Source organism: Manis javanica, chromosome 1, assembly GCF_040802235.1.
Source record: "Manis javanica isolate MJ-LG chromosome 1, MJ_LKY, whole genome shotgun sequence".
Taxonomy (NCBI): domain Eukaryota; kingdom Metazoa; phylum Chordata; class Mammalia; order Pholidota; family Manidae; genus Manis; species Manis javanica.
The window spans coordinates 53,802,940-53,828,965 of NC_133156.1; the positions used below are offsets into that span (position 1 = coordinate 53,802,940).

General features: G+C 35.6%; 1 protein-coding gene across 3 annotated transcripts in view; it reads left to right on the plus strand.

Annotated features, from left to right (window-relative positions):
* Window positions 1-25,787, plus strand: part of CPEB4 (cytoplasmic polyadenylation element binding protein 4) — a 75,802-nt gene extending 50,015 nt beyond the window's left edge. For 2 of the 3 annotated variants that reach the window (XM_036995080.2, XM_036995081.2), the window contains 6 exons: window positions 10,821-10,994; window positions 15,302-15,391; window positions 15,750-15,868; window positions 17,312-17,426; window positions 18,501-18,682; window positions 21,408-25,787. In XM_036995080.2, the coding sequence (XP_036850975.1) occupies window positions 10,821-10,994; window positions 15,302-15,391; window positions 15,750-15,868; window positions 17,312-17,426; window positions 18,501-18,682; window positions 21,408-21,635 (908 nt within the window). In that variant the 3' untranslated portion in view covers window positions 21,636-25,787. Of the gene's footprint in view, window positions 1-9,070; window positions 9,095-10,820; window positions 10,995-15,301; window positions 15,392-15,749; window positions 15,869-17,311; window positions 17,427-18,500; window positions 18,683-21,407 lie in introns of all 3 variants that reach the window. The other variant, XM_036995079.2, reaches the window with a different exon arrangement.
* Window positions 25,788-26,026: the final 239 nt, after the last annotated feature.

Sequence of the window (26,026 nt, forward strand, 5' to 3'; positions counted from 1 at the left end):
TTGTCCCCTTATCCCTCCCTCCCTTCCCACCCATCCTTCCCAGTCCCTTTTCTTTTGCTAACTGTTAGTCCATTTTTGGGTTCTGTGAGTCTGCTGCTGTTTTATTCCTTCAGTTTTTCCTTTGTTCTTATACTCCACAGATGAGTGAAATCATTTGATACTTGTCTTTCTCCACCTGGCTTATTTCACTGAGCATAATACCCTCTAGCTCCATCCATGTTGTTGTGAATAGTAGGATTTCTTTTCTTCTTATGGTTGAATAATATTCCATTGATATATGTACCACATATCCTTTATCCATTCATCTACTGATGGACGCTTAGATTGCTTCCATATTTGGCTATTGTAAATAGTGCTGCGATAAACATAGGTGTGCATATGTCTTTTTCAGACTGGGCTCCTGCATTCTTAGGGTAAATTCCTAGGTCAAATGGTATTTCTATTTTTAGTTTTCTGAGGAAACTGCTCCATACTACTTTCCACAATGGTTAAACTAATTTGTATTCCCACCAGCAGTATAGGAGGATTCCCCTTTCTCCACATCCTTGCCAACATTTGTTGTTGTTTGTCTTTTGGATGGTGACCATCCTAACTGGTGTGAGGTGATATCTCACTGTGGTTTTAATTTTCATTTCTCTGATGATTAGTGATGTGGAGCATCTTTTCATATGCTTGCTGGCCATCTGAATTTCTTCTTTGGACAAGTGTCTATTCAGATCCTCTGCCCATTTTTTAATTGGATTATTTGTATTTTGTTTGTTGAGGTGCGTGAGCTCTTTATATATTTTGGATGTCAACCCCTTATTGGATATGTCATTTATGAATATATTCTCCCATACTGTAGGATGCCTTTTTGTTCTATTAGTTGTGTCCTTTGCTGTACAGAAGCTTTTTAGCTTGATATAATCCCACTTGTTCATTTTTGCTTTTGTTTCCCTTGCCCGGGGAGATATATTCATGATGAAGTTGCTCATGTTTATGTCCAAGAGAGTTTTGCCTACATTTTCTTCTAAGAGTTTCATGGTTTCATGACTTACATTCAGGTCTTTGATTCATTTCGAGTTTACTTTTGTGTATGGAGTTAGACAGTAATTCAGTTTTATTCTCTTACATGTAGCTGTCCAGGGTTGCTGACACCAGCTTTTGAAGAGGCTGTCATTTCCCCATTGTATATCCATGGCTCCTTTATGGTATATTAATTGACCATGTATGCTTGGGTTAATATCTGGACTCTCTATTCTGTTCCACTGGTCTATGGGTCTGTTTTTGGGCCAGTACCAAATTGTGTTGATTACTGTGGCTTTGTAGTAGAGCTTGAAGTTGGGAAGCAAGATCTCCCCTGCTTTATTCTTCCTTCTCAGTATTGCTTTGGCTATTCGGGATCTTTTGTGGTTCCATATGAATTTTAGAACTATTTGTTCCAGTTTGTTGAAGAATGCTGTTGGTATTTTGATAGGGATTGCATTGAATCTATAGATTGCTTTAGGTAAGATGGCCATTTTGACAATATTAATTCTTCCTACCCAAGAGCATGGGATGAATTTCAATTTATTAGTATCCTCTTTAATTTCTCTTAAGAATGTGTTATGGTTTTCAGGGTATAGGTCTTTCACTTCCTTGGTTAGGTTTATTCCTAGGTATTTGATTCTTTTTTGATGCAATTATGAATGGAATTGTTTTCCTGATTTCTTTTTCTGCTAGTTCATCATTAGTGTATAGGAAAGCAACAGATTTCTGTGTATTAATTTTGTATCCTGCAACTTGCTGAACTCAGATGTTAGTTTTAGTAGTTTTGGAGTGGATTCTTTAGGGTTTTTTATGTACAATATCATGTCATCTGCAAACAGTGACAGTTTGGCTTGTTCCATACCATTCTGGATGCCTTTTATTTCTTTGTGTTGTCTGATTGCTGTGGCTAGAACCTCCAGTATTATGTTGAATAAAAGCAGGAAGAGTGGGCATCCGTGTCTTGTTCCCTATCTTAGAGGAAAAGCTTTCAGCTTCTTGCTGTTAAATATGATGTTGGCTGTGGGTTTGTCATATATGACTTTTATTATGTTGAGGTACTTGCCCTCTATACCCATTTTGTTTAGAGTTTTTGTCATGAATGGATGTTGAATTTTGTCAAATGCTTTTTCAGAGTCTATGGAGATGATCATGTCATTTTTGTCCTTCTTTTTGTTGATGTGGTGGATGATGTTGATGTTTTCGAATGTACCATCCTTGCATTCCTGAGTTGCATCCCACTTGATCATGGTGTATGATCCTCTTGATGTATTTTTGAATTCTGTTTGCTAATATTTTGTGGAGTATTTTTGCATCTATGTTAATCAGGAATATTGGTCTGTAGTTTTCTTTTTTTATGGTGTCTTTGCCTTGTTTGGTATTAGAGCAATGTTGGCTTCATAGCATGAGTTTGAAAGTATTTCCTCCTCTTCTATTTTTTGGAAAACTTTAAGGAGAATGGGTATTATGTCTTCTCTAGATATCTGATAAAATTCAACGTGAATCCATCTGGTTCAGGGATTTTGTTCTTGGGTAGTTTTTTGATTACTGATTCAATTTCATTGCTGGTAATTGGTCAGTTTAGATTTTCTGTTTCATCCTTGGTCAGTCTTGGAAGGTTGTATTTTTCTATTCATCGTTGGTCAGTCTTGGAAGGTTGTATTTTTCTAGAAAGTTGTCCATTTCTTCTAGGTTATCCAGTTTGTCAGCATATAGATTTTCATAGTATTCTCTAATAATTCTTTGTATTTCTGTGGTGTCTGTCATGATTTTTCCTTTCTCATTTCTGATTCTGTTTATGTGTGTAGATTCTCTTTTTTCTCTTAATAAGTCTGGCTAGGGGTTTATTTTCTCAAAGAACCAGCTCTTGGCTTCATTAATTTTTTTCTATTGTTTTATTCTTCTCAATTTTATTTATTTCTTCTCTGATCTTTATTATATCCTTCCTTCTGCTGACTTTGGGCCTCATTTGTTGTTCTTTTTCCAGTTTCAATAATTGTGACTTTAGACTATTCATTTGGGATTGTTCTTCCTTCTTTAAATAGGCCTGGATTGCTATATACTTTCTTCTTAGAACTGCCTCTCTGTGTCCCACAGAAGTTGGGACATTGTACTGTTATTTTCATTTGTCTTCATATATTGCTTGATCTTTGTTTTAATTTCTTCATTGATTCATTGATTATTTAGGAGCATGTTGTTAAGCCTCCATGTGTTTGTGAGCCTTTTTGTTTGCTTTGTATAATTTATTTCAAGTTTTATACCTTTGTGATCTGAGAAGTTGGTTGGTACAATTTCAATCTTTTTGAATTTACTGAGCCTGTTTTTGTGGCCTAGTATGCGACCTATTCTGGAAAATATGCACTTGAGAACAATGTGTATCTGGCTGCTTTTGGGTGTAGACTTCTGTAGATGTCTGTTAGGTCCATCTGTTCTAATGTGTTGTTCAGTGCTTCTGTGTCCTTACTTATTTTCTGTCTGGTTGATCTGTCCTTTCAAGTGAGTTGTGTGTTAAAGTCTCCTAAAATGAATGCATTGCATTCTATTTCCTCTTTTAATTCTATTAGTATTTGTTTCACATATGTAGGTGCTCCTGTGTTGGGTGCATAGATATTTATAATGGTTATATCCTCTTGTTGGACTGAGCCCTTTATCATTATGTAATGTCCTTTTTTGTCTCTTGTTACTGTCTTTGTTTTGAAGTCTATTTTGTCTGATAGTAGTACTGTAACACCTGCTTTTTTCTCCCTATTGTTTGCATGGAATATCTTTTTCCATCCCTTCACTTTTATTCTGTGTATGTCTGGATTTGAAGTGAGTCTCTTGTAGGCAGCATATAGATGGGTCTTGCCTTTTTATCCATTCTGTTACTCTGTGTCTTTTGATTGGTGCATTCAGTCTATTTACATTTAGGATGATTATCAATAGGTATGTACTTATTGCCATTGCAGGCTTTGGATTCATGGTTACCAAAGATTCAAGGGTAGCTTCTTTATCATCTAACCATCTAACTCAACTCACTTATTATGCTATTATAAACACAGTCTGATGATTCTTCATTTCTCTCCCTTCTTTTTCTTTGTCCTCCACTCTTTATATGTTAGGTGTTTTATTCTGTACTCTTTGTGTTTCCCTTGACTGATTTTGTGGATAGCTGATTTTATTTTGCATTTAGTTAGTATTTGGTTGGTCTACTTTCTTTGCTGTGGTTTTATTTTCTCTCGTGACAGCTATTTAGCCTTAGGCATACTTCCATCTGGAGCAGTCTCTTTAAAATATACTGTAGAGATGGTTTGTGGGAGGTAAATTCCCTCAACTTTTGCTTATCTGGGCATTGTTTAATCCCTCCTTCAAATTTAAATGATAATCTTGCTGGCTACAGTAGTCTTGGTTTGAGGCCCCTCTGTTTCATTGCATTCAATATATCATGCCATTCCCTTCTGGACTGTAAGGTTTCTGCTGAGAAGTCTGATGATAGTCTGATTGATTTTCCTTTATAGGTGATATTTTCTCTCTCTCTGGTGCTTTTAATACTCTGTCCTTGACTCTGATCTTTGCCATTTTAATTATTATATGTCTTGGTGTTGTCCTCCTTGGGTCCCTTGTGTTGGGCGATCTGTGGACTTCCATGGTCTGAGAGACTATTTCTTTCCCCAGGTTGGGGAAGTGTTCAGCAATTATTTCCTCAAAGACACTTTGTATCCCTTTTTCTCTCTTCTTCTTCTTTTGGTACCCCTATAATGCACATATTGTTCCATTTGGATTGGTCACACAGTTCTCTTAATATTCTTTCATTCCTAGAGATTGTTTTATCTTTTTCTGCCTCAGCTTCTCTGTATTACTGTTCTCTGAATTATATTCCATTAACAGGTTCTTCCACCTCATCTAGTCTGCTCTTAAATCCTTCCATTGTTTGTTTCATTTCTGTTATCTCCCTCTAGAATTCATCCCTTAGCTCTTGAATATTTCTCTGCAGGTCCATCAGCATGCTTATGACTATATTTTTAAATTCTTTTTCAGGAAGATTGGTGATTTCAGTCTCACCAGGCCCTCTGTCTGGTGTTCAAAGCATTTTGGACTTAACAAGGTTCTTGTGCCTTTTCATGGCAATTGGAGTGGTCACTGGCAAGTGGCACATGTGTCAGCTGGGAGAACAAAGTCCCTTCCTGCTTGCCAGTCGCCTTGCCCATCTCCACTGCCTGTGCCAGTCAACCGCACATAGGGAGCAGCCTCTGGGTTAATCCCCTGAGCTGCCATGGGCGGGGTGGTCCTCGGGATGGCCCATGGCACGGGTGGGGGTTGCAGGTGACCAGTGCATGTTTACCGCAAGAACAGAGCCCCTTTGTGCCTCCTGGACTCTGCGCTGGTCTCTGCTGTCTGTGCTGGTCAACCACACGCAGGTGGCAGCCTCTACGTCTGGGCCGATTAGCTGTGTACAGGGAGAAGCCTTTGTGTGGTTACTGTGGGTGGGGCTGCTCCCTGCCTGTTCCGCAGCAATGGCGGGTCATGCAGGCTACTTATCGCCATGAGCAGGTTTGGAGCTGCACAGACACCTGGAGGTTTAGGGTGCCTGAAGTTCCTTAAAGTTCCCAGATTGCTGAACTGAGTGTGCCAGGATGATTTTGTCTACCTGTTAAACCCTTGTCCCTTTAAAACTTTTAAAGCTCCCACTTTTCTTTTGTCCCAGGGCAGCCAGCTGTGGGAACCTGTTCACAGTCTTAGTCTCAGATTTTGCTTTTCCGTTCCTCTTATATCCAGTACACCATGTAATGTGTGTCTGTGCTCCTAGTGCAGATTACTAGGGCTGGTTATTTCGCGGTTCTGTGCTTCCACTCCCTCCCCACTCTGACTCTTTTCCTCCCACAGTGAGCTGGGGTGGGGAGAATGCTCAGGTCCCACCAGGTCACAGCTTTGATCTTACCCTTTTATGTGAGATGTTGAGTATTTGGAGATGTAGATGTAGCCTGACTGGTGCACTGCATTTTCTGATCACTCTTTTAAGAATAGTTGTATTCACTGCATTTTCAAAACATACATGGTTTTGGTAGGAGACTTCTGTCACCCTACTCTTGCTGCCATCTTGAGAATCTCCAAATGTTTTCATTTTTATAAAATATATATATATATAATATGTATATTAAAAACACCTAAGTCTTTCTCTGCCTTCTTTGCAACTCTAACATCTCAGAGAAGTGGAATGCTTTACTAAAGGTAATTTAATGATGACAATGATAAATATGGGGTATTTGTAAGTAATCCTGTAAAGGCATTTTAGAAATAAATTATTTATCAGTAGATCTAGTAAGAATATGCATCCAGAAGTTACAAAAATTTATAGCCATAAAGTTTCCAGCCCATTTAGAACATTCTCATATCATGTTAGCACTGAATATTATATTATTGAGGACTTTATTAATCAGAACTATGAAACAAAGATAAAATAAACAGACATACAAATAGTACTCACTTTAACTCTGATGGAGGGTAGAAGATTTTTATTTAATAATAGCATGCATTTTAAAAATATTTTAGCAGTGTTAAAAAGATTCTTTGGTAATTAAAGAAAAATTCTGAGTAGAATTTATTTCAGCCAGCTTATCTAGAAGTTTTCCAAAATATAGATGTCCTTAGACATACTTAAATTGATTTTTTTTTTTTTTTTTTGCTTTCTACTTCCTTGGGTGTTTGAGAAACATCAAATAATTGCAACACTTAATAATCATGAGCTCAGAAATGTCACTGACATTTTCCTGAGGAAAGCAGTGAGGATCTGTGTTACAAGTATTTCATCATTTGTTTGCACCAAATATGATTTGATGTTGGTGAAAAAAAGGTGCTTGGTACATCTTTCATGCATGGATGAAGTGGCACTGTTTGCCAACCTGTTAATATTTGGGTACTGGTTACATAATTCACATTATAGAAAATTCATTGAACTATACACTTAAGATTTATGTACTTTCCTGTAAATAATGTATAGAATTAACAACATTATAATAAAGGGAGATAAAAAATTTAAACATTCTCATATTCTGTGTTCCAGAATGTCATTTTTATTTTTTCTGTAATACTTTATGTTAATTTTTTTAGTAGGAATTGGCAGTTTTTTTAGTTTTAAACATTGTATACTTGTAACCTATTTTCCCTAAATGTGGGAAGTTTTTTCTAAATTATTTTCAGAATTTAGCCATAAATTGTCTTATATTAACCAGTTTAATTTTGTGGCACAAAATCAAAGTTTGAAAATATGCATTTGAAGACCATGATTTATTTGAGTTTTGCTTTTTGATCTATAGCCTTTACTGTCCCCGAAACTATATTTATTTTTGATAAATGGAAATTGTGAGTTTTTATGTTTATTTTGTAGCTTTTAAAAGCCCGCTCTTTTCAAACATCTATTTTCTCATAAAACGAAGCAGCATCAGTCAACTTTTTAAGATTGACAGAACTAAGGTTTTCAAGTCATTCATTTCCCCAAATTTCCTTGTCTTTGAAGCAATTATGTGAATAAATTGTTCTTAAACAACTGTCTGATTTTTTTGATATCTTTTGTCTTTACAACCTCTGTCAGGTTGACTGGAAAACCACCCTCCCCACCAGCACACCCCAAATTTAAGGCCTGTTAAAATGAAAACCTAACTGCCTGAGGGAGATTTTATGTGGTTGTAGTCCACGTAAAACATTTGTTCAGGTACTTCGATGAAATCCAGTGTTATCTAGTAATGGTAGAAATATGTTTTAGTATGAGACTTAATTTCATTTTGGAACATATGCACATGGTACTTCTAAGTTATACCTTTAGCTCAGTTATAACTGAATTATACTTATTTAGCATTCATCTAGTGGGCTAAGAATTAAAATCTTGACTAGTTTGTTTTATGACTTCTTAAAGGTGCTACACCTTCTAACTCAAAACCTATCCCAGCTTCCTGTTTAAACCTCCTCTCCAGCCAAGTCCCCACTTGTTCCATATGCTTCTGCATTCTGGGCACCTTTCCCAGATTATTACAGCACCCCTTTTTGTGCGTGGCATTGCCAGACTCTCTGTTTTTCCTTTAAGGTCCGTCTCAACTGCCACACCCTGCTTCCACCTCTTTAACAGAACTAGTTGCTCCTCCTCTGTTTCTGTTGCACCTAACACATAACTATTATAGTAATAGGCATGCTACATTATCATCATTTGCTTATGTGGCTGTCTGGTATTTAAGTTTGCTAGCTCCATGTAGTCAGGACCATGTGCTATTTATCCCTTGTGCCTTGCAAGATGAAGCATTCAAGAAATGTTTGTTGAATAGAATTGAGGTATTTAGACAAGCTGGGCTTATAAGTGCTAGTTTGTTTGAGGGAAGACATTTTCGCAAAGGTTTCCTGATTTAAAGTTTATACTGCCATTTCCTTAGTATTTAGGGAAATGCTTGTACTTTCCTTCTCAACTCGGGTGTAACCTACTTGGCAATAAAATGCCAAACCTTTTACTTTTTAACATTTGGGACATGGTGAAAGATTTGATTAGAGACAAAAAACCTTTGCTAAAAAGTTATAAATTATCCAAAGATTTCATTTATTATGATTTTCTTTATTGGGGATTAATCAAGAAATTGTATAAAATTACTGTTTATCCTGTAGTAGCAAAAAAAATCATGAATTAAATATTGAAATATTTACTGAATTGCTAGTTAGAGAATTCTTGGAAAAATTAAGATAATCTGGTAGGACTTCTTTTAGATCATGTTACACACTCCTATAGTTTCCTACTGGTTTGGACCTTGGGTGACAATTTTAACAGAAAACTTCCCTTAAAACAAACAAGATTTAGTACAGCCTGACAGTGTCCTTGAAGAACTTTAGAAAGAAATAAAGGAAGGAGGGAAGGAAAGAAGGAGAGACATTAAATTGACCTCTCACCATCCAAATTCCTTTTTTTTTTTTTTTTTTTGAGATATTTACTAGGAAATGAGAAAGAACCAAATTTTTCCAGTTTCAAAAACTGGGAGATGAAATCACAGTTGATTCTTTTGACAATGTTTGAAAGGTTGTTTTTTTTTTTTTTTCCTCATTTGACATGCAGCAAGGACATATGGGCGAAGGAGAGGTAACATTATTATTTCTAACTTTTGACTGTATCAGTTGTATTTGGCAAGGACCCAAGTTTGCTCAATTTCTGACCTTTGTTGGGAAAGGGGGAGTGGGAATGAAACATAGCTTTGATCCATACATTACTCTATGTGTTATGGTTAACACTGTAGACACATTTCTACTTTGTACGAATCAAAATGGTAGAATTTGGATTTGAATCAACATAATTTCCTGTATTATAAACTCAATTCATTTTTATCTAAAGATTTGTTTCCTTCTTTTCTTCTCTGAAAGGAATTTCCTAGGAGAAAAAAATTAGATCTTTAAAAAAGAAAATATGGTCTGACTAATCTCAAAATATCTGATTATATTTGAGGTTCAAGTATACTTGAATGACTTATGTATAGTTTTTCCTAGTCAGCATAATACATTTGATTTAAATTGAGATTAGCTAAATAAATGTCTAATTCTATAAATTTCAAACATTGTGGGAAAAAAGCTCTAGAAACTTTAGAGAATTTTAGAGAATCATTTTCTAGTGAATACATTTTATTTTTCCTGTCTGTGATAGTTTTGCCTTTTTATAAGAAAGTAATATAACCTGTCAAAGAGCTCAACTTTAAAATATGAGTGACTTTTAAAGATCATTCAAGAAATAACCTCCAACTTTATAGTCATTTTTTATCTTCATTATGTAACTCTTTTGACCTATAGTTTTGTAGGTTAAATTTGTAGCATATATACCGTTATTATTTATGTTTCATAATGAAAGTTGAAAGAAAGACAAGTGTGGCAACAAAAGGATATTAGCAATGTTTCAATAAAGGAAGAGCATTGAAGATACAGTTTTGCAAGATCCATTAACAAATTTGTTATGTAGTACCTTGAAGTAAATTGGCAGCCTGAAAAGTAATAAAACAGTGCTTGAGGGATTCTGTAGTTATTTGTAGCTGTGTGTTTTGCTTATGAGTCAAAAGTTCACATTTTATTATCAGGTAAGTATGGGGATAAGATTAATCACAGTGGTATCTCTGGTCTTTTCTGCTTATATATTCTATATAATCGAATTTTCAAACATCAAACTTAAATGACTAGTTTTTAGAATTAGCATCTATAGCAGCTGGTAATATATAAAATATCTTTAGGATGCCTAAAAATCTTAAATTCTATAAGAAGTTGGACAACAGCATTAATTGGGTTTTGACTGTATTCCATTAGTTAAGGTAAACTAAAATGAGTGCTCACTGTAAAAACTGACTTGTTCATTTTAAGGACATTCTTAGAGGAATTGCACAGGCTATATTATTCAGTGTTTTTTTTAAATGTAAGTGATCTAGCATCTGATAGTCAAATTTAATACTTGGTGTACGTCTAGGCTGCCAATGGCAATGGGGTCCTGCCAAGGCAGTGCAGTCTGCTGCCAACTGCTTTCCAAAGAGTGTTATCTTCTACTGTGCTTCATTTTATCTCCCTGAAGTTTCTGAATCACAGCAGGATAGTTGAGCAGCCCTCTATTTAACCATGTAATTTCTCTCTGGCTCAATTAGGATTTTAAGATATTGGGAATTTAAGACTGTACCTAAGTGATTCGTTATTCAGTGAGAAAAATAAAAGCAGCAGTTTTACTAAATGTCATTTTCCTTGTTTCCTTGTTTCCTTGTTTACTAAATGTCATTACCTTGTGAGATGATTAGTGGCAAGGAACACTTTCTGTTAGCTTTTTTTCCTGCTTTCTATTCCAGGTCAGTCTTCACTGTTTCCAATGGAAGATGGATTCTTGGATGATGGCCGTGGGGATCAACCTCTTCACAGCGGCCTGGGTTCACCTCATTGTTTCACTCACCAGAATGGAGAAAGAGTGGAACGATATTCTCGCAAAGTGTTTGTGGGTGGATTACCTCCTGACATCGATGAAGGTATGTTTAGAAAGAATTGTTAATAGCAGGGTGCCCAGACTGTGGCCCAGAGTAAGCAACTCATAGATAGTGGTTGCTGTTATTATAGTAACAGTCATATCTGGCTCCAGGTATTCTGTTTCAATTACATTGTTCTCATCGTATCTTCCTATCATAGCATATAAAATTAGTTCATTGAAGGAAGGAAGGGGAGCAAGACTTTGGGAACCAGCTAAAACAAGTGATCAGACTAAATGAGAAAGAGCAAATGTTACTGGAAAAACGTTTCAGATTCTGTTGTAGGCAAACATGGGCACTAACTGTATTTTTGTCTGTGTGTGCTGCCATGGCAAATCAATTATGTATTTTCCTACCTTTTATGAGTGTTCCATAAATGTGTAGTTAATTGTTTAAAAGTTTAAAATCTGCGATTAAGCATGAACTTTTGAAAAATACAGCTGCAGCTGTAGCAAGAAAGGAAATTTTAGAGTTCTATCATTTTGTGAGTATATTTTCACTTGTCAAATATTTACATGCTTTTAAAATGCCATGCACTGTTCTTAGGCTTGTTTACAGTGGTAACCAAGATAGAAAGTCCCTGCTCACATTGAGTTTACATTCTAGTTGGGGGAGGCAGATAAAAAAATGTGTAAACATGCAAGAAAATATCAGAGAATAAGTGATGAAAAGAAAACAGGGTGATGCTTATAGCTGTACTGGGAGTCCTCTTAGGTTAGGTTGTTAAGGCAGTCCTCTTTGGAGAAGTGACATTTTTGCTGAGACCTGAATAAGGAGCCAGCCATACAAAGATTTAGGGGACTGGTTATCCAATAATATTTTATTTATCTCTGGATCTAAGTGACTCTAATAAAGCAAAGTGAAAAGACCACATAACAACCATGTATCCATGGATTTTTTTTTTTTTTTTTTTTTTTGTCCCTAGTCTCTTTTGTCTTGGTTTCCTGAAGGGAAATGGAAATAAACTCAGTCATGTTGTGGAGAATAGGAGAGTTTTCTCCAAAAATCTATAAGGTCTAATGATAAAGATTAATAACTTCCTATTTAGACTGAGATTAAATTTATTGATCCACTTAATTTTCCTTAAGATAATAAGTCTTTTGGAAGGTTGAGACAAAACTGGTTTCAATAAGCCAAAAGATTGAAGTAAACAGTTGTTTTTATTTGTTTGTTTGTTTTAATCTACAATAAAATGTCTTGGTAGAAGCTTTTGCTAAAATTTCAGGCTAGATTGACTCCATCTCCATCTTTTCTCAGAGGGCATAGTTTGTGTTCAAAGTGTTCATCTGGTCTCAATATTGCATCTCTAGTAACTCTTAGTGTGGACTTTTCTTTACCTGGAATCCTCATTTTCATTAGTATTGCAAAATCTTTAGCTGAGATGATCTTTGATGAGTAGATTATGCACTTACATACAAAAAGAGAGGAAAGAAGACTAAATTTTTCTGACCTTGCCTGGGATAATTTCTTTGGCCTAAATAATCTACATCTTCTTGGAAAATTACTGATAAACCTTACATGTACAGTTCCTAAAAGTCTTAGAGGCACAGACAAATTTGACCAGTTTGGCAAAGGAGATGGTTTAAACTGAGCAAAATTAATGGGAATCATAGTAGTCATCCTGCCTTATCCTTAAGACCAAAATATTTTGTTAAGTCAGTTGAAATTTAGATAGGCTTTTCTATAACGTGAAGTATGTATTCCTGAAGAATATTGTGTTCTTCAGAATTGTGCACTAAAAATTATAGGGTTTGGGGAGGGAAATAGGGCTAGAGGCAGATCATTTAGAACCTAATGAGCTTTGTGCCAGAAGTATAAACAAAAAAGTAGTAGCTTGGAAATAACTTGGACATTTCAGGCGAGTAGCTTAGGCTGGTTAGAGGGTGCCTCAAGGAATACTGAAAATGCACAAAAGGGATAGAGCAGAAATTCTGGCTTGCTGGCATTGAGGCAGAACAGATCAGAGTGGATGTCTGAGCAACTAAGGAGGAGCACTCTGAGGGGACGAGAGCCCTGCAAGGTTAGGGGTACACCTCTCTGGCAAGAGAGGTCTAGTTGCTGTGCTCATTTTTAATTGTCGTAGAGAGCTGGCAGGGCTCCTGCATGCACATCAGACAAGCTGGAGGCTTTTCCCTTTCCTGATGAAGATCGTAATTCTACTCCCATGGTGCTCTCTCACCTTGCCTAGGAAAAATCATTTGTGAACAAATCTGTGAGTACATCTCCCAGATTACACTCATTTTCCAGATTACAATCATTCCCCTATTTACCAGTCCTACATGGGCTAAGCAGTATTACAGAAACAGGTATTACAGCAGAGTAGACTTTACTGTTTTACAATCTAGAGGATGTGAAAAGAGTTCTGCTGGATTGGAATGTGAACATATTCCCCATCTCTCTTTTCTGTTCCTCTGTCCTACTTTACTCCCAGGTCTTTTACACATTCTTACCTACTCTTCTCAGAAGTTTCTCTTCCTATAGTCTACTCATTAATTGTCTAAATATATAATACAACATAACTAGAATCATTTAAATTAATAGCAAATATGATCAAGTCTTCCCCTCCCATCCTATGTTCCCTTCCTTTTCCTTCCTCACCAGGTTCAGAGATATTAGTGTCCAAGGAAGTGGGTTGGTGAGGGGGAAAAGGGTGCCAAGTAAAGGGTGAGTGTGTATTTATGTATGTGGAGGAGGCCTGCTCAGAGGCCTAGGTAGCACTGTGCATGGTGTCCAGTAAACTAGGGCAACCAGGCTTGGGTGCAGAGGTGAAAGGTAAAGGAGACCACGCCAGGGTGGCTGAAAGATTGGTTACATTGAGCAAGTAAGTAAAGCTATTGAGGATAATAGAAGCTAGGTTTCTCACAGTGAGGAGTGGCTTTACAAACATAGAAAAGGGAAGACTAGAGAAAACCATGAAATGTTGTAATGGAATTAGAAGTATCAATATGAACTCATTTTTATAAATACACAGATATAAGAAATAATTATCAATATATCTCTGCACGTTTAATATATTTGCTAGCTTAATCTATTGAGAAGACTTAGAAATCTAACAAATACCCACTAACCATTAGCATATAGAGTATCTAGATCTTAGTTTCTAAATATCTCTTGTCACTGAAAGGAACCAGGACTTCTTGAAAAGGGAAATAAATGGCTGATTCTAGGGCTAGGATGGAGAAAGAGCAAGATGAGAACCTGATGTGTCTTCTGGGTCAGAAAGTATGGAAGCACTCAGAGGTGATGGGAATAGGTCAGAGGGACATAGGAACTCCCATTGGCCAAATCAGGGACACTTTTGAGACAGATAGAACAGAGCATCAAGAGAAATAAGGAGAGGATTGGATTTCAACTCACTGAATAGAATAGGTCTATACCATTATAATAAATATATACATGACTAAATGGGGGAGAAGGGGGAGCTTTTATTGTATAATCCTAACTAGTAAATGTAGAAGGAATGATGGAAATAGATAATCACCATTTGGCAAGTATCACAGGCAAGAGACTTCAGTGGATGCTAAGGCTGATTAGGGAACAGGATGCTGGTGGATAATTCTGTATTTCCCCACAAAATTCTTATCAAATATGATTTGCTTTTGGTAGAGAAACCATATAGATACCAAACTTGCCCAGGTGATCAAGATTGTCATGCTTAGCTAGGACTGGATGACATAACATCATTATGGTGTAATCCTGTTGAGAGTGCATCATGTGGGTTTGGGCATGAGGAAACAGAGGAAACAGGTCAGGCTGAGAGCCATCCTGCAAAATGAATGGACTGTGTGTATACTTAAGATGTAAAATATAGGAAGGGATGAGGAGAAGTTCCAAACTGAAGACTGGTGCCCTACAGAGATGACATCTATATGCATCATGTTTTGGATTGGATTCTGGATCAGAAAGGAAAAAAGAGATAATGTTGGGATGGAGTCTGTGAATTGGGTAGTAGTATTGTATCAATATTGACTTCCTGATTGGGAGGGTTAAATGGTGGTATATAAGGAAATGAACAGGTACCAACAGCTGTGTTTTAGGGTTATAGAGCATTGTATCAGAAAAAGATGATGGATCGGTTAGGTAAGTAAACGGATAGATACGTTGCTTGGTGCATACATACAGATAGGGAAGGAGTAGAGAGAAGGAAGAAAGGTAAGGACAATGGTGCAGAGTATTAACAGTTGGGGAATCTAGATGAAGGGGATGCAGGAGTTCTTTGTACTGTTCTTATAAATAGTAGATTTGGAACTATTTCCCAAAAATGATCATAAAAATTTTTAAATCTACTCTTTTGCTTTGTTGTTCATTAGATGAGATCACAGCCAGTTTTCGTCGCTTTGGCCCTTTGATTGTGGATTGGCCTCATAAAGCAGAGAGCAAATCCTATTTTCCTCCTAAAGGTAATTCTCAAGATTCAATATGCATGTATAGTTTATTCTTATATTATTTAATGTTTAGCCTTTTCATAAATGTTTACCTTCACTGTAAAATTTTCATTGTTAAACTTGTATTTTCCCAAATGTGCCTTTAAAATTTCTACCTAACACACTCTTTCAATTCAAATACAATTTTACTCTAAAAGGTGATTCAAGATATCAAACCAAACTTAATATGGATACTATTATCAGACTTTGGTAGGAATATTAAGTTTTCATTGTTTTTTTTACTTCTTTTCCCTTCCTTAGTTTTATGCTTCCTTTCCCTTGAAGAAGAAAAAAAATTAGGAAACCAAATAAGCCTTTTTGTCCTTTTCATCAGGCTATGCATTCCTGCTATTTCAAGATGAAAGCTCTGTTCAGGCTCTCATTGATGCATGTATTGAAGAAGATGGAAAACTCTACCTGTGTGTATCAAGTCCCACTATCAAAGATAAGCCAGTAAGTGCAGTCTAGCAGGAGAATAACTTCTTGTTTTTGCCTCCATCTCTGCTCTGTTTGAAAAACCCACAAATACAGATGTGTGTCTGTTGACAAGTTTGTAAGTAGAATCAAAATAAAGTTTTATTATTATTGTCAATTTTATTATTATTGACATTTTGTATATTTGTGCATGTTATTTTGACATTGAATTTTTAGTAATTAAAATATTATAAATCTTTACTACTAAAAGACTTGACTAAATATTGCATTTGACAAATAGCTGAATTTCCTTTGAATAGTAGAACTGATATCACAGATGTCTTTCTATTTCTTTCCTTTCTGTGATCAACATTTTGCCCAATAATGTTCCTAACTTTTTGCATAATAAAACATTAATTATTTCAAGTTTTATATGAAAAAATTGGCAAACGCCTATACTGTGGGGAAGAGTAACAAGGAATTGATGGAGATAAGCTAGAAGGACCTCCGAAGTAAAGTGGATCATGTATATACATAAATGTACATTGTGTACTGCTTTTTCTTTTTAAAAATGTTTTTCTTTAGTCATAAAATTTAGCCTTTTAGGAATAGTAATAGCTGGCGTGTTTTGACGAATCTGGCAAATCAGCAATTTATTATCACTCAGACAGCATAATAGAAGTGTCAATGGGCTCAGCTCAAATAATAATTTGTGGAGCTCCTTTTGGTGTGTTGGGGTCATCTAGATCAGAAACAGTCTTCCCAGAGTTCCTGTGGCCTAGACTCTTTCTACTTGATTTATGTTCCCTGCCAGGCCCCATAAGTATTTGAATTTGGGACCTCTGGCCTAGGACTTGGTTGGTCTGCATATTAGAAATACCCAACTATCAACCCTTTGCCTCTGGTGTGGGTATTTGTAACAGTTAAAATAAAGTACATTATTCTTGGTTGACTGAGCTGATGGATACATTGAAGTGTTTTAACATCAAAAAGTTGACTGCAAATACCAGTATTTTTGCTAGGAAATGCTTTTTGAAATAGTGCAATAGATTTGTTGGATCAGTAGTTAATTTGCATTTATAGGATTGGGCACAGATTCCTAGTTTACTTAGCACTGAATTCTGATCAATATCAAATACCATGCTAAATTTAAATTGTGGATATTGGAGGATTAGGTAGGATAGAGGTCTAATAAGTTAAAAAACAGCTAACTAACAGATAATTAAAGATGTGTTAAGTGCTTTAGTTTATAATAGGCAATTAAACTTGTTTCTATCTTGCTTCAGTTTACTCTTAAAAATGAAATGAAAGGTTGGAGTACACTGTTTTTTTAAGTCTTTCCTAGTTTGACAGCTTTATTGATTTGTAATGATACAGAGTTTTGCTTTTTAAAAATGAAAATACTCTGTGATAATTTTAAACGTCTTGCCCCATAAATTGTCTGTATTGAGAATGAGATGTTTTGGTTTGCACCCTCCCTAGGTACAGATTCGGCCTTGGAATCTTAGTGACAGTGACTTTGTGATGGATGGTTCACAGCCTCTTGACCCACGAAAAACTATATTTGTTGGTGGTGTTCCACGACCATTACGAGCTGGTATGACTTAAACAAACCAACAAAAAAACCCCTCTCTTTATCCTTTAGAGAAATACGAGGGTTTTTCAGCATGAATTCTCCATAAGCGTTTGAATTAATTAATGTCCAAGGGTGAGGGTTCTAGACTTCAAGTGTCTGGGTTTGAATTCATGTACTCTGCTCCCAGTTAATAACTGAGTGACCTTGGACAAATTACTTAATTTCTCTAAGAGTAATAAGTGTGTCTACTTTTTACAGAGTTGTTTTGAGGATTAAATGACATAAGCAAGGCAGAGTGCTTAGCCTAGTGTCTCTTAATACTGGTGATCATCACTCTCATCATCTGAAAAAACAAAAACAAAGCCCTTCAAGAACAGTTTACATTTTGAGATGTTCAGTGTTCGTTTCCCATGGCAGTGTATCATGACTTAGAGAAGAAATTATATCCCCAGCGTCAGATAACTTGAGGTTTAATAGTATAAGAGAAATAAAGAACATAAAACGAACAAGAATGCAGTTTCAAAGTTAAAACATTTCACAGAGAAGAAAATACATTAATGATTTCAAGTTTTATATGAAAAAATTGGCAAACGCCTATACTGTGGGGAAGAGTAACAAGGAATTGATGGAGATAAGCTAGAAGGACCTCCGAAGACTCTACCAACCCATTTTCTAGTGTTCAAATGATTATATCAAGCAGAACATTGTTAACTGATAAATATATAGTGGTAACATGGTGCAGAGCAGACAGACCAGGGTACCACACCCAGCACTACCACTAAACTATCTGGGACCTTGGACAGATTGATCAGCCTCTCTGGGCCTTGGTGTCCCCAGGAAGTTATCACCTACTTCATAGGGTTGTTGCGAAGATTAAAAGAAAACATATGTAAAACACCCAGCAGAGTCCCTGCCCTTAGTTAAAAGATTAAAGATAAACACAATGGACTACTGGTTATAATAACAAGTTTGATTTTAATAAATATTATAATGACATGAGCTCAGAGTACAGGTGAACTGCTTTTAAGAAACCCTTTGGTGAGACAGATGAATTTTCTTGATTTCACATGCTCTCCTTGCTCTTTCCTTGTTTAGTGGAGCTTGCCATGATAATGGATCGGCTGTATGGAGGTGTGTGCTATGCTGGGATTGATACTGACCCTGAGCTGAAATACCCAAAAGGAGCTGGGCGAGTTGCATTCTCTAATCAACAGAGTTACATAGCTGCTATCAGTGCCCGCTTTGTTCAGCTGCAGCACGGAGAGATAGATAAACGGGTAAGTCCTAGACTACATTCTGGGAAGTTCCAGAAATGGCCCTCTAAATGTATTATTACCAAGATTGGAATGGAGGAATTTTACATGACAATTAATTGACAGCTAGCAATTACGCATGGTAGACCGATGAGATGTATGCTGTATAATGCATCTAAGAATTTCCTGTGAGTTTCTTCTACCTTTTAGTTTTTTGAGTAGGGTAAGCAGAACACTATATCAATTTCCTTGAGTCAATGTGATCTTTCCCAAGCTATCACTTCCATCCATTCGTTTATTCAGTTAGTCATTTGATAAATATTTACCGAACCCTTTGTACTATGTTATATCAAGTATATAAACATGAATGCCTTTGAGATCTCCTGACATTTTTTTGTTTTTTTGTTTAATCCTGGGACATCATGAATACCTCAGCAAGCCCTGTTTTCCAGTACACTGTGTAACAAATGATTGAGTAAATTCTCTACTAGGACTGCATGTCTTAGAAATATTTCATTGTAACAGTTTTAAGTAACAGAAATCATAATCTTTTGTTTGTAGTCTATTCTTCCCTCTAGTCTGTGCCTGAAATTAGGTAATGAACATTTTCAGCACTTTAAATTCCTCTTTGTTGAGTTTATCCTCTGAATCAAAAGGCTGGAGAAAACCTCAAAGATAGCTCTTTCCTTTCTAAGGTATTATATGTGAAACACTGTTTCATTATATGTCTTTTTTCTTTGCATTCACAGATTTATTTATTTTCTGTGTATTTTATGCATTCAACAAATGTTTTAGTGTTAGGACAAGAAGTCCCTTTCCTTATGAGTTCATGCCCTGGTAGATAGAATTCTATCTACTACTTTGTCTTATTAATACTATATTCATACACTTATGTTCATACCTCTGAGTGTGGCCTGTGAACCAACTGCCATCAGCAAATGGGTTGTTACTAGCTTGTGGTGAGATAGAAATTTACACTAGAATGTGAATTGACTGTATTAGTAAGCACAATGTTTAGTTCAACTGACCTTTATTTTTTCATAGAAAGACCTTCTTGATGAAAGAAGAAATATTCTGGTGTCAGCTGCTTGTTTCATGGCAGACTAGCACTTTCATTAGGACTGACTTAGGTATCCAACACAGAGGCATTGTGCTCAAAAAAGTCCTTATTGTTTTGTGCTGTTCTCAATTTATTATGTAGAAACTGTCAGTAGTGGCTTATACTTACAGCTTATCTTTCATTTCATGTTTATTCTACTTCACTGGTAGTCTAAAATTTAAGATCGTAGTGGCCATCCCACTACTCTGTGAATATATTAGAAAGGTACAAATTCTATTACAAAAATGGAGGAAGAGGGCAAGATTAGCTGCAGTGTATGTTAATATGTCTACTTGTTTTTTATAGATGCTAAGAAATATCTACATTTGAGTACACATTTCCTGCCTCACTGCTTCATTCCAACATACTTTTTTTTTGCTATTATTGATGTACAATTACATGAGCAATATTATGGTTACTAGACTCCCCCTATTATCAAGTCCCCACCACATACCCCATTACAGTCATTGTCCACCAGTGTAGTAAGATGCTATAGAATCACTGCTTGTCTTCTCTGTGTTGTACTGCCTTCCCCATGTCCTCCCCCAACCCCCCGGGCTTCATTATATATGCTAATTGTAGTACCCCTTTTTCCCCCTTATCCCTCCCTTCCCACCCATCTTCCCCAGTTCCAACGTAGTTGTAAGAGTTGTAAGATTAATCATCAGAAATTCAGACTTCATTTGTATTCCTCTGTGATCACAGTTTTGACCACTCTGAAGATGTGGAATTGGCCTCAGGGCCAGAAACCTAATGCGCTGGTTATGTCTGCTCCTCCTGTCTTCCATGTCACTCTTCTCCTTTTGTTTCCAGCTAACCCTTGTCAGGATTCCTTGTCAGAACTGGATGGCACCAATGGTAGTGATAGCCTGGTATAGGAGTTTCAACCATGAGTCTCTCCAAGACTAAAAATAAACAACTCTTTTCTTGCTGGTGAATTAATAGCCAGGTTATTTTTAATGCTTTAGAGGTTCAAATGACAGGTTCGCCTATTGAACCCTGGAACAGGCCCAGTTTTATAAATTCACCTCTGGCTTTTAGACTTATCTAAACCATTCTTACAGACAAAGAACAAAGCAGGGTTTTAGATAGTGACTGCTACCGCTGCATCTTGTTTTACCCGGGTTTCCAAGATGTGTGCATTGTAAATGACAACTATGATTCAGGCTTTATTACAACTCAGAAACTTATGATGCAGAAGTCAGGCATCTTCCCTCTTATTTCAGTGTTGAAGTGTTATTTTGTGGAACTGGGCTCTTTGTTGGTTTTGTTTAAATGATAATTCTACAGATGACAAAAATCCAGATCCACTAATTAAAGTGATGGTTTGTGTCTATGAAAACTCTCTGGTGGGTTTAATCTCCAGTTTTTAAAAAACTGGCTTCACTCTTTTTTTTCTGGTGGAATCATGTTTTCCTTTGGAAAATGTTTATTAATAAGATGAAAATATAAAATGATGGGTATAAAAACCTGGCCAGGTTCTTAAAAGGTGGACTCGCTTAATTTCAACAAAAGAATTATTGATCACTCCTTTTGGGCACCTTGGCACAGATTCATTCAGACAGTGGATGGAAATGTATACATACACAAAGAGTTGCCTGGGCCATTCACTGAATAATGTAAACTCCTTTCTTTTATTTTTGATTACAGGTGGAAGTTAAGCCATATGTCTTGGATGATCAGCTGTGTGATGAATGTCAGGGGGCCCGTTGTGGGGGAAAATTTGCTCCATTTTTCTGTGCTAATGTTACCTGTCTGCAGTATTACTGTGAATATTGCTGGGCTGCTATCCATTCTCGTGCTGGCAGGGAATTCCATAAGCCCCTGGTCAAGGAAGGTGGTGACCGTCCTCGACATATTTCATTCCGCTGGAATTAAAGGATAACTAACTACAGTGCTCATTTTCAGGCCTCAGAATAAGTGCACTCTTCTGTTAATTCTGACCCCTTCCTCAACCTCTTCATGCTGGCATGTCCTTTTGTAGCAGTCTGTAATTTAACAGTAGTGTAATGAAAAGAATGACCTATAATATAGGTGTTTTGTAGATTCTTGTGTCACTGAAAACAGTATGTATGGACTCCTTTTTCTTATTGCCATCATGTTGCATGGAAGTTTTATTCTCTTGTTTTGTTGGAAACAAGAGGGTCCAAACTTCCCACAACATTTTCTTAGAGGAGAGAGTAATATTGAAAGAGAAATGAAACAATAGAGTATTTTGGGTTTTTAATTAAATTATTGTTAATAATATAACCTATAAGAATACTTTTATTAAACTAACCATGCACCAATAACACTATCAGTCTGTCCTGACACAGTTTCCCCCAGGGAAGTGCTTTGCCTTTTCCTCTCTTGTCTTTCATTCTTTTTTGACTTTCTCTTTTTTCCATCCCCCTTTTTATTCTTTTAACAGCAATGGAGGAAGTTAACAATTATTAACAGGAAAGAGCATGTTAAAGCAAACACACATGCATGAGCAAGATTGAAGCAGCATTATAACTAATTTTAAGGGTTTAGAGGCTGAATATAATTTCATTATGCCTCAGTTACCACCACATCAGAAAAAAAAAAACAGTAAAGTAGGCAGAGCTAGGTTTATTTTCTTTTAAACAGTTTTTAAAACGTAGAATGTAAAAATTGGGTAAATTTACTACTGAGGAGAGTGCACTTATTTATTTTTAAACTTACTTATCTGGTCACAGCCCCAGGAAACCTACCAAAGCCAGAATTAATGACAACTGGTGGGAAAACTAGCATTTCCTCTCCTGAAGAACAAATGTATAGATCTTATTTTTGATGTTATATATAAATTCTATACTCATCAGGTGTCAGCCTTTGCTCTCCATTTTGACATTAAAAACAGATCTAGAGATACCTCAAGGATATCATTCTTGATTTTGTGTTATTGTACACTTGTAGCCAAAAATGGAAGATAAAACCAGTATACAAATTGGCTGCTGATTGGCTTACTTTTACATTTAAAGTTACTTTGGGTATCCTGTAATTTAGTTGTAACATAGGAAATGAAAAAAAAGTAAAAAAAAATTTAAGTAGTTGCAAAGTGTTTTGCACTGTTGAACTAAATAACTGTGTAAATCTGCAAAGGTACGTATGTTTATCTTACTCTTCCTATAAACTAAAATAACATTACAGTTTCAGAACTTAGCATGGGACATAGTCAGTGTTGGAAGTGCCAACTTCATCAAGTAATGCATGCTTTATTATAAATAACATTCTAGCTTTGAAAGGCGTTATTATATGTTGAAAAGTATGCTTCAGGGGTAAATTTAAAATAGTTTCTTGAAGCCCTGGTCATGGAGGTAACTTTTATTTTAATTGACATTATCTTATTAAATGCCCTATCTGCCACTAAAAGGATTATCATCAGTGTGCAAAACATTAAAAAAAATCTGATGGCAATCTTGCTAGTTGTGCTACCTAACAGTACCATCTTGGGTCCTTCTAAACCAAAGACTTGCCCCAGTACTACGGTGGAACCACCTGCCTGATGACCCCTATGGATTATCTTTAGGAAAAGCAGTCCTTTATTTTTAATACAGGCTTTAATGAACTGTATACCTGTTAAGTTCCAAAGGTCAAAATGGAGGCATTTGCTGTCTAATAGTCAAACAGAAAGGGAGCTGCTTTTAAAGGATTCCCTGCAAATATTGAAAGCAGTCATGCAAATGGAGGGTGCTCTTGTGTAGCTGGTCAGGGACTTTTTTTCTTTTCTCCTGAACTACATAATTCTAATTGGAATGTTCATTTGCCTCTTTTTATTCTTTTAATGCTTGTAGGTGGCTTGGGGTGTGCTATTGTGCTGTTCCTACTCAGTAAACAGGTGTGATGAGTTAACAAGAAATAACACTGTTTGAGAACTAGCTTTGAATAATAATTTCTCCCTTTGTACATGACCTGCTGAATTTCGGTACAGTGTTTTGTAGCTAACTTATTTTGTCATGCACATAATGTATATTTGTTATGCACTACTTTTGTATATCTTGTTTTTCCAACAGTGAACATTTTTAGGCACACTTTTCACTGACGGGATATCTCTTTATGCAATACCTCAATTTTTCATATTGCAAAGAGTAGCTTTTTGTACTTTTATTACTGAGAGATCTTCATATACTTCATTTTTTAATATAAATAATTTTAATAAATTTTATTTTCTTATATTCTGCTTTTTATACATTTCAGTGCTCTGCATACATTTTAAATTATGAATGTTGTGCACTGGCAATGCTATTTTAGAGTCTGCAGAGAAGAGAAAGCATGTTGCTTAAACATCCTTCCCCAGCACCAGCTATTGGTGTACCTATAATTTAAGAAATAATCTATGTAAAGTCACAAATTAATGAAAAAAATTCGCATGAAAATGACAGATAACACTGTAGTTCCTAAAAAAAAAAAATTAAAATGCATAAACATAGGGTAGAAATTTAAAATAACAAAATTGTCTACAGCTTCTTACTAAGTTTTTAAAATTATTCATAATGCAGACATTTTTGGTGAATGTTTAGCCATTTTTAATATTAATAAATTGATGTTAAGTGTTTGATTCAAAGATGTCTGCTCTTTTAATTACATATAAAGAAAAAAATAGCCTGCCGTGGGACAGGTGTGTAATGTTAGTATGCATGACTAATGTAAGAAATTGTTATTCTACTAATATTTACTTGTGATTGTGTGACAAGCGTGTTTACAGATTATTTGGTTACACTTCAATTTACAGGGCATAAACAATTATTATCTATTACTCTGAACTTTATTGATTACATGTCCTTCAGATTACATGGGATTGTAGTTGGGAGTTACCATGTAACTCAAAACATAATTAACATGTAATTAGTTTACAGATTTTAGGGTATCACTTCAATTTACCAAGCATGTAGTTCTAGCGCACTAGCATGGCACCAGCCATGTACTTACAATGTAGTTACAGAGTAATTACATGGTTATTTTTGCAATGTAAAATAAAGTGTTTCTGATTATTTTCTATGTAAAGGAACCCTCTCCCTTCCCTTCTGGTCCCCACGCTTTGGTATAATATATATACTTCTCCATACACAGACCTCTGCAGAATGCAAAATAAAACTTGTAGTGAATGAATTAGCATTTTATGAGAGTGCTGTTGGAAAGACTTGATAATTCACCCCTTTTGTTTTGAAGAGTTGAATCTTCTGTTAAAAGGTGATTTAAAACTTGAATGTGATGAATTGTGGCAAGTTAACTTCAAGTTATGTGCAATACTTATTTCAAACTTTTGAAAGATCTTTGCAGTGTAATTCTTTGTTTTTAATTGCAGACATTTAAAAATGTCATTTTCTACTGTTAAGAGTAATCCTCTTTCTTGCTGGTGTTTCTAAAGAGAAGAATCAGAAATCAATCTTTCTACTAATGTAAATTTGAGATTATTTTTAAAAATGTAATAAAAGGTTTTGGTCATTTGCTTTATTTTATTATCTTATTTTAAAGCTACTGTGATTGATAGCATTGTAAGAATTGGGACAATATTGTATTCAACTGTTTTATTTTTTATATTTTTAAAATTTAAAGTATAATTAGTTTTTATAATTTTCATCAGATTTTTGTTATATTTTTTGGAAGTGAAACTTTTAGCAAGTGGGTGTCTAGTTTTTACTAATCCCTAATGTTTGTTTTTTTTTCCCAGTGTATTGCTCATATTATCAGAAGGAAAAGTTATTTAAGTATGTCAGTTAATTGTACTACTTGGCTGAATTTCCATATAGTTTTTACTGTGTATGGGGAGGTTGTAGTATTTATTATAGCATTTTAAATAAGGGTAATTCATTTTTTATTGAAGTCATTTTCACGTTAAGTTCCTATTTTTGTATGTTCTATTCTTAAGTTATATAACACAGTTCCTTTTTTAAAAGAGTTCATTTGTTGAAGTGCTAGTGGAAAATTAATGTTATTAAATAGTTTGCAAATGACTATTTATACCAGTATGCATATAATTTTTAAATATTTGTAATGTGAGATGTTGAATGAATAAAACTTTTAACTCAGCTTTCTTTTAACATATTTATTTTCAACTTAAGTAGATTATGCTTCCATGGTTGGGAATATAACATTTCAAAAATACTGGGAACCTACTCTAACTAAGCCAAGGCAGAACAAACCCCTATGATAGGAGACCCAGTCACCTAAGTACTAGCGGTGGTAAGCCTGCATTGCACGCATCAGCTCATGAGCAGTTGTGGGTTATTGTCTTTAGCCAGCTATGTAGTTCACATGCTGCCCTGCAG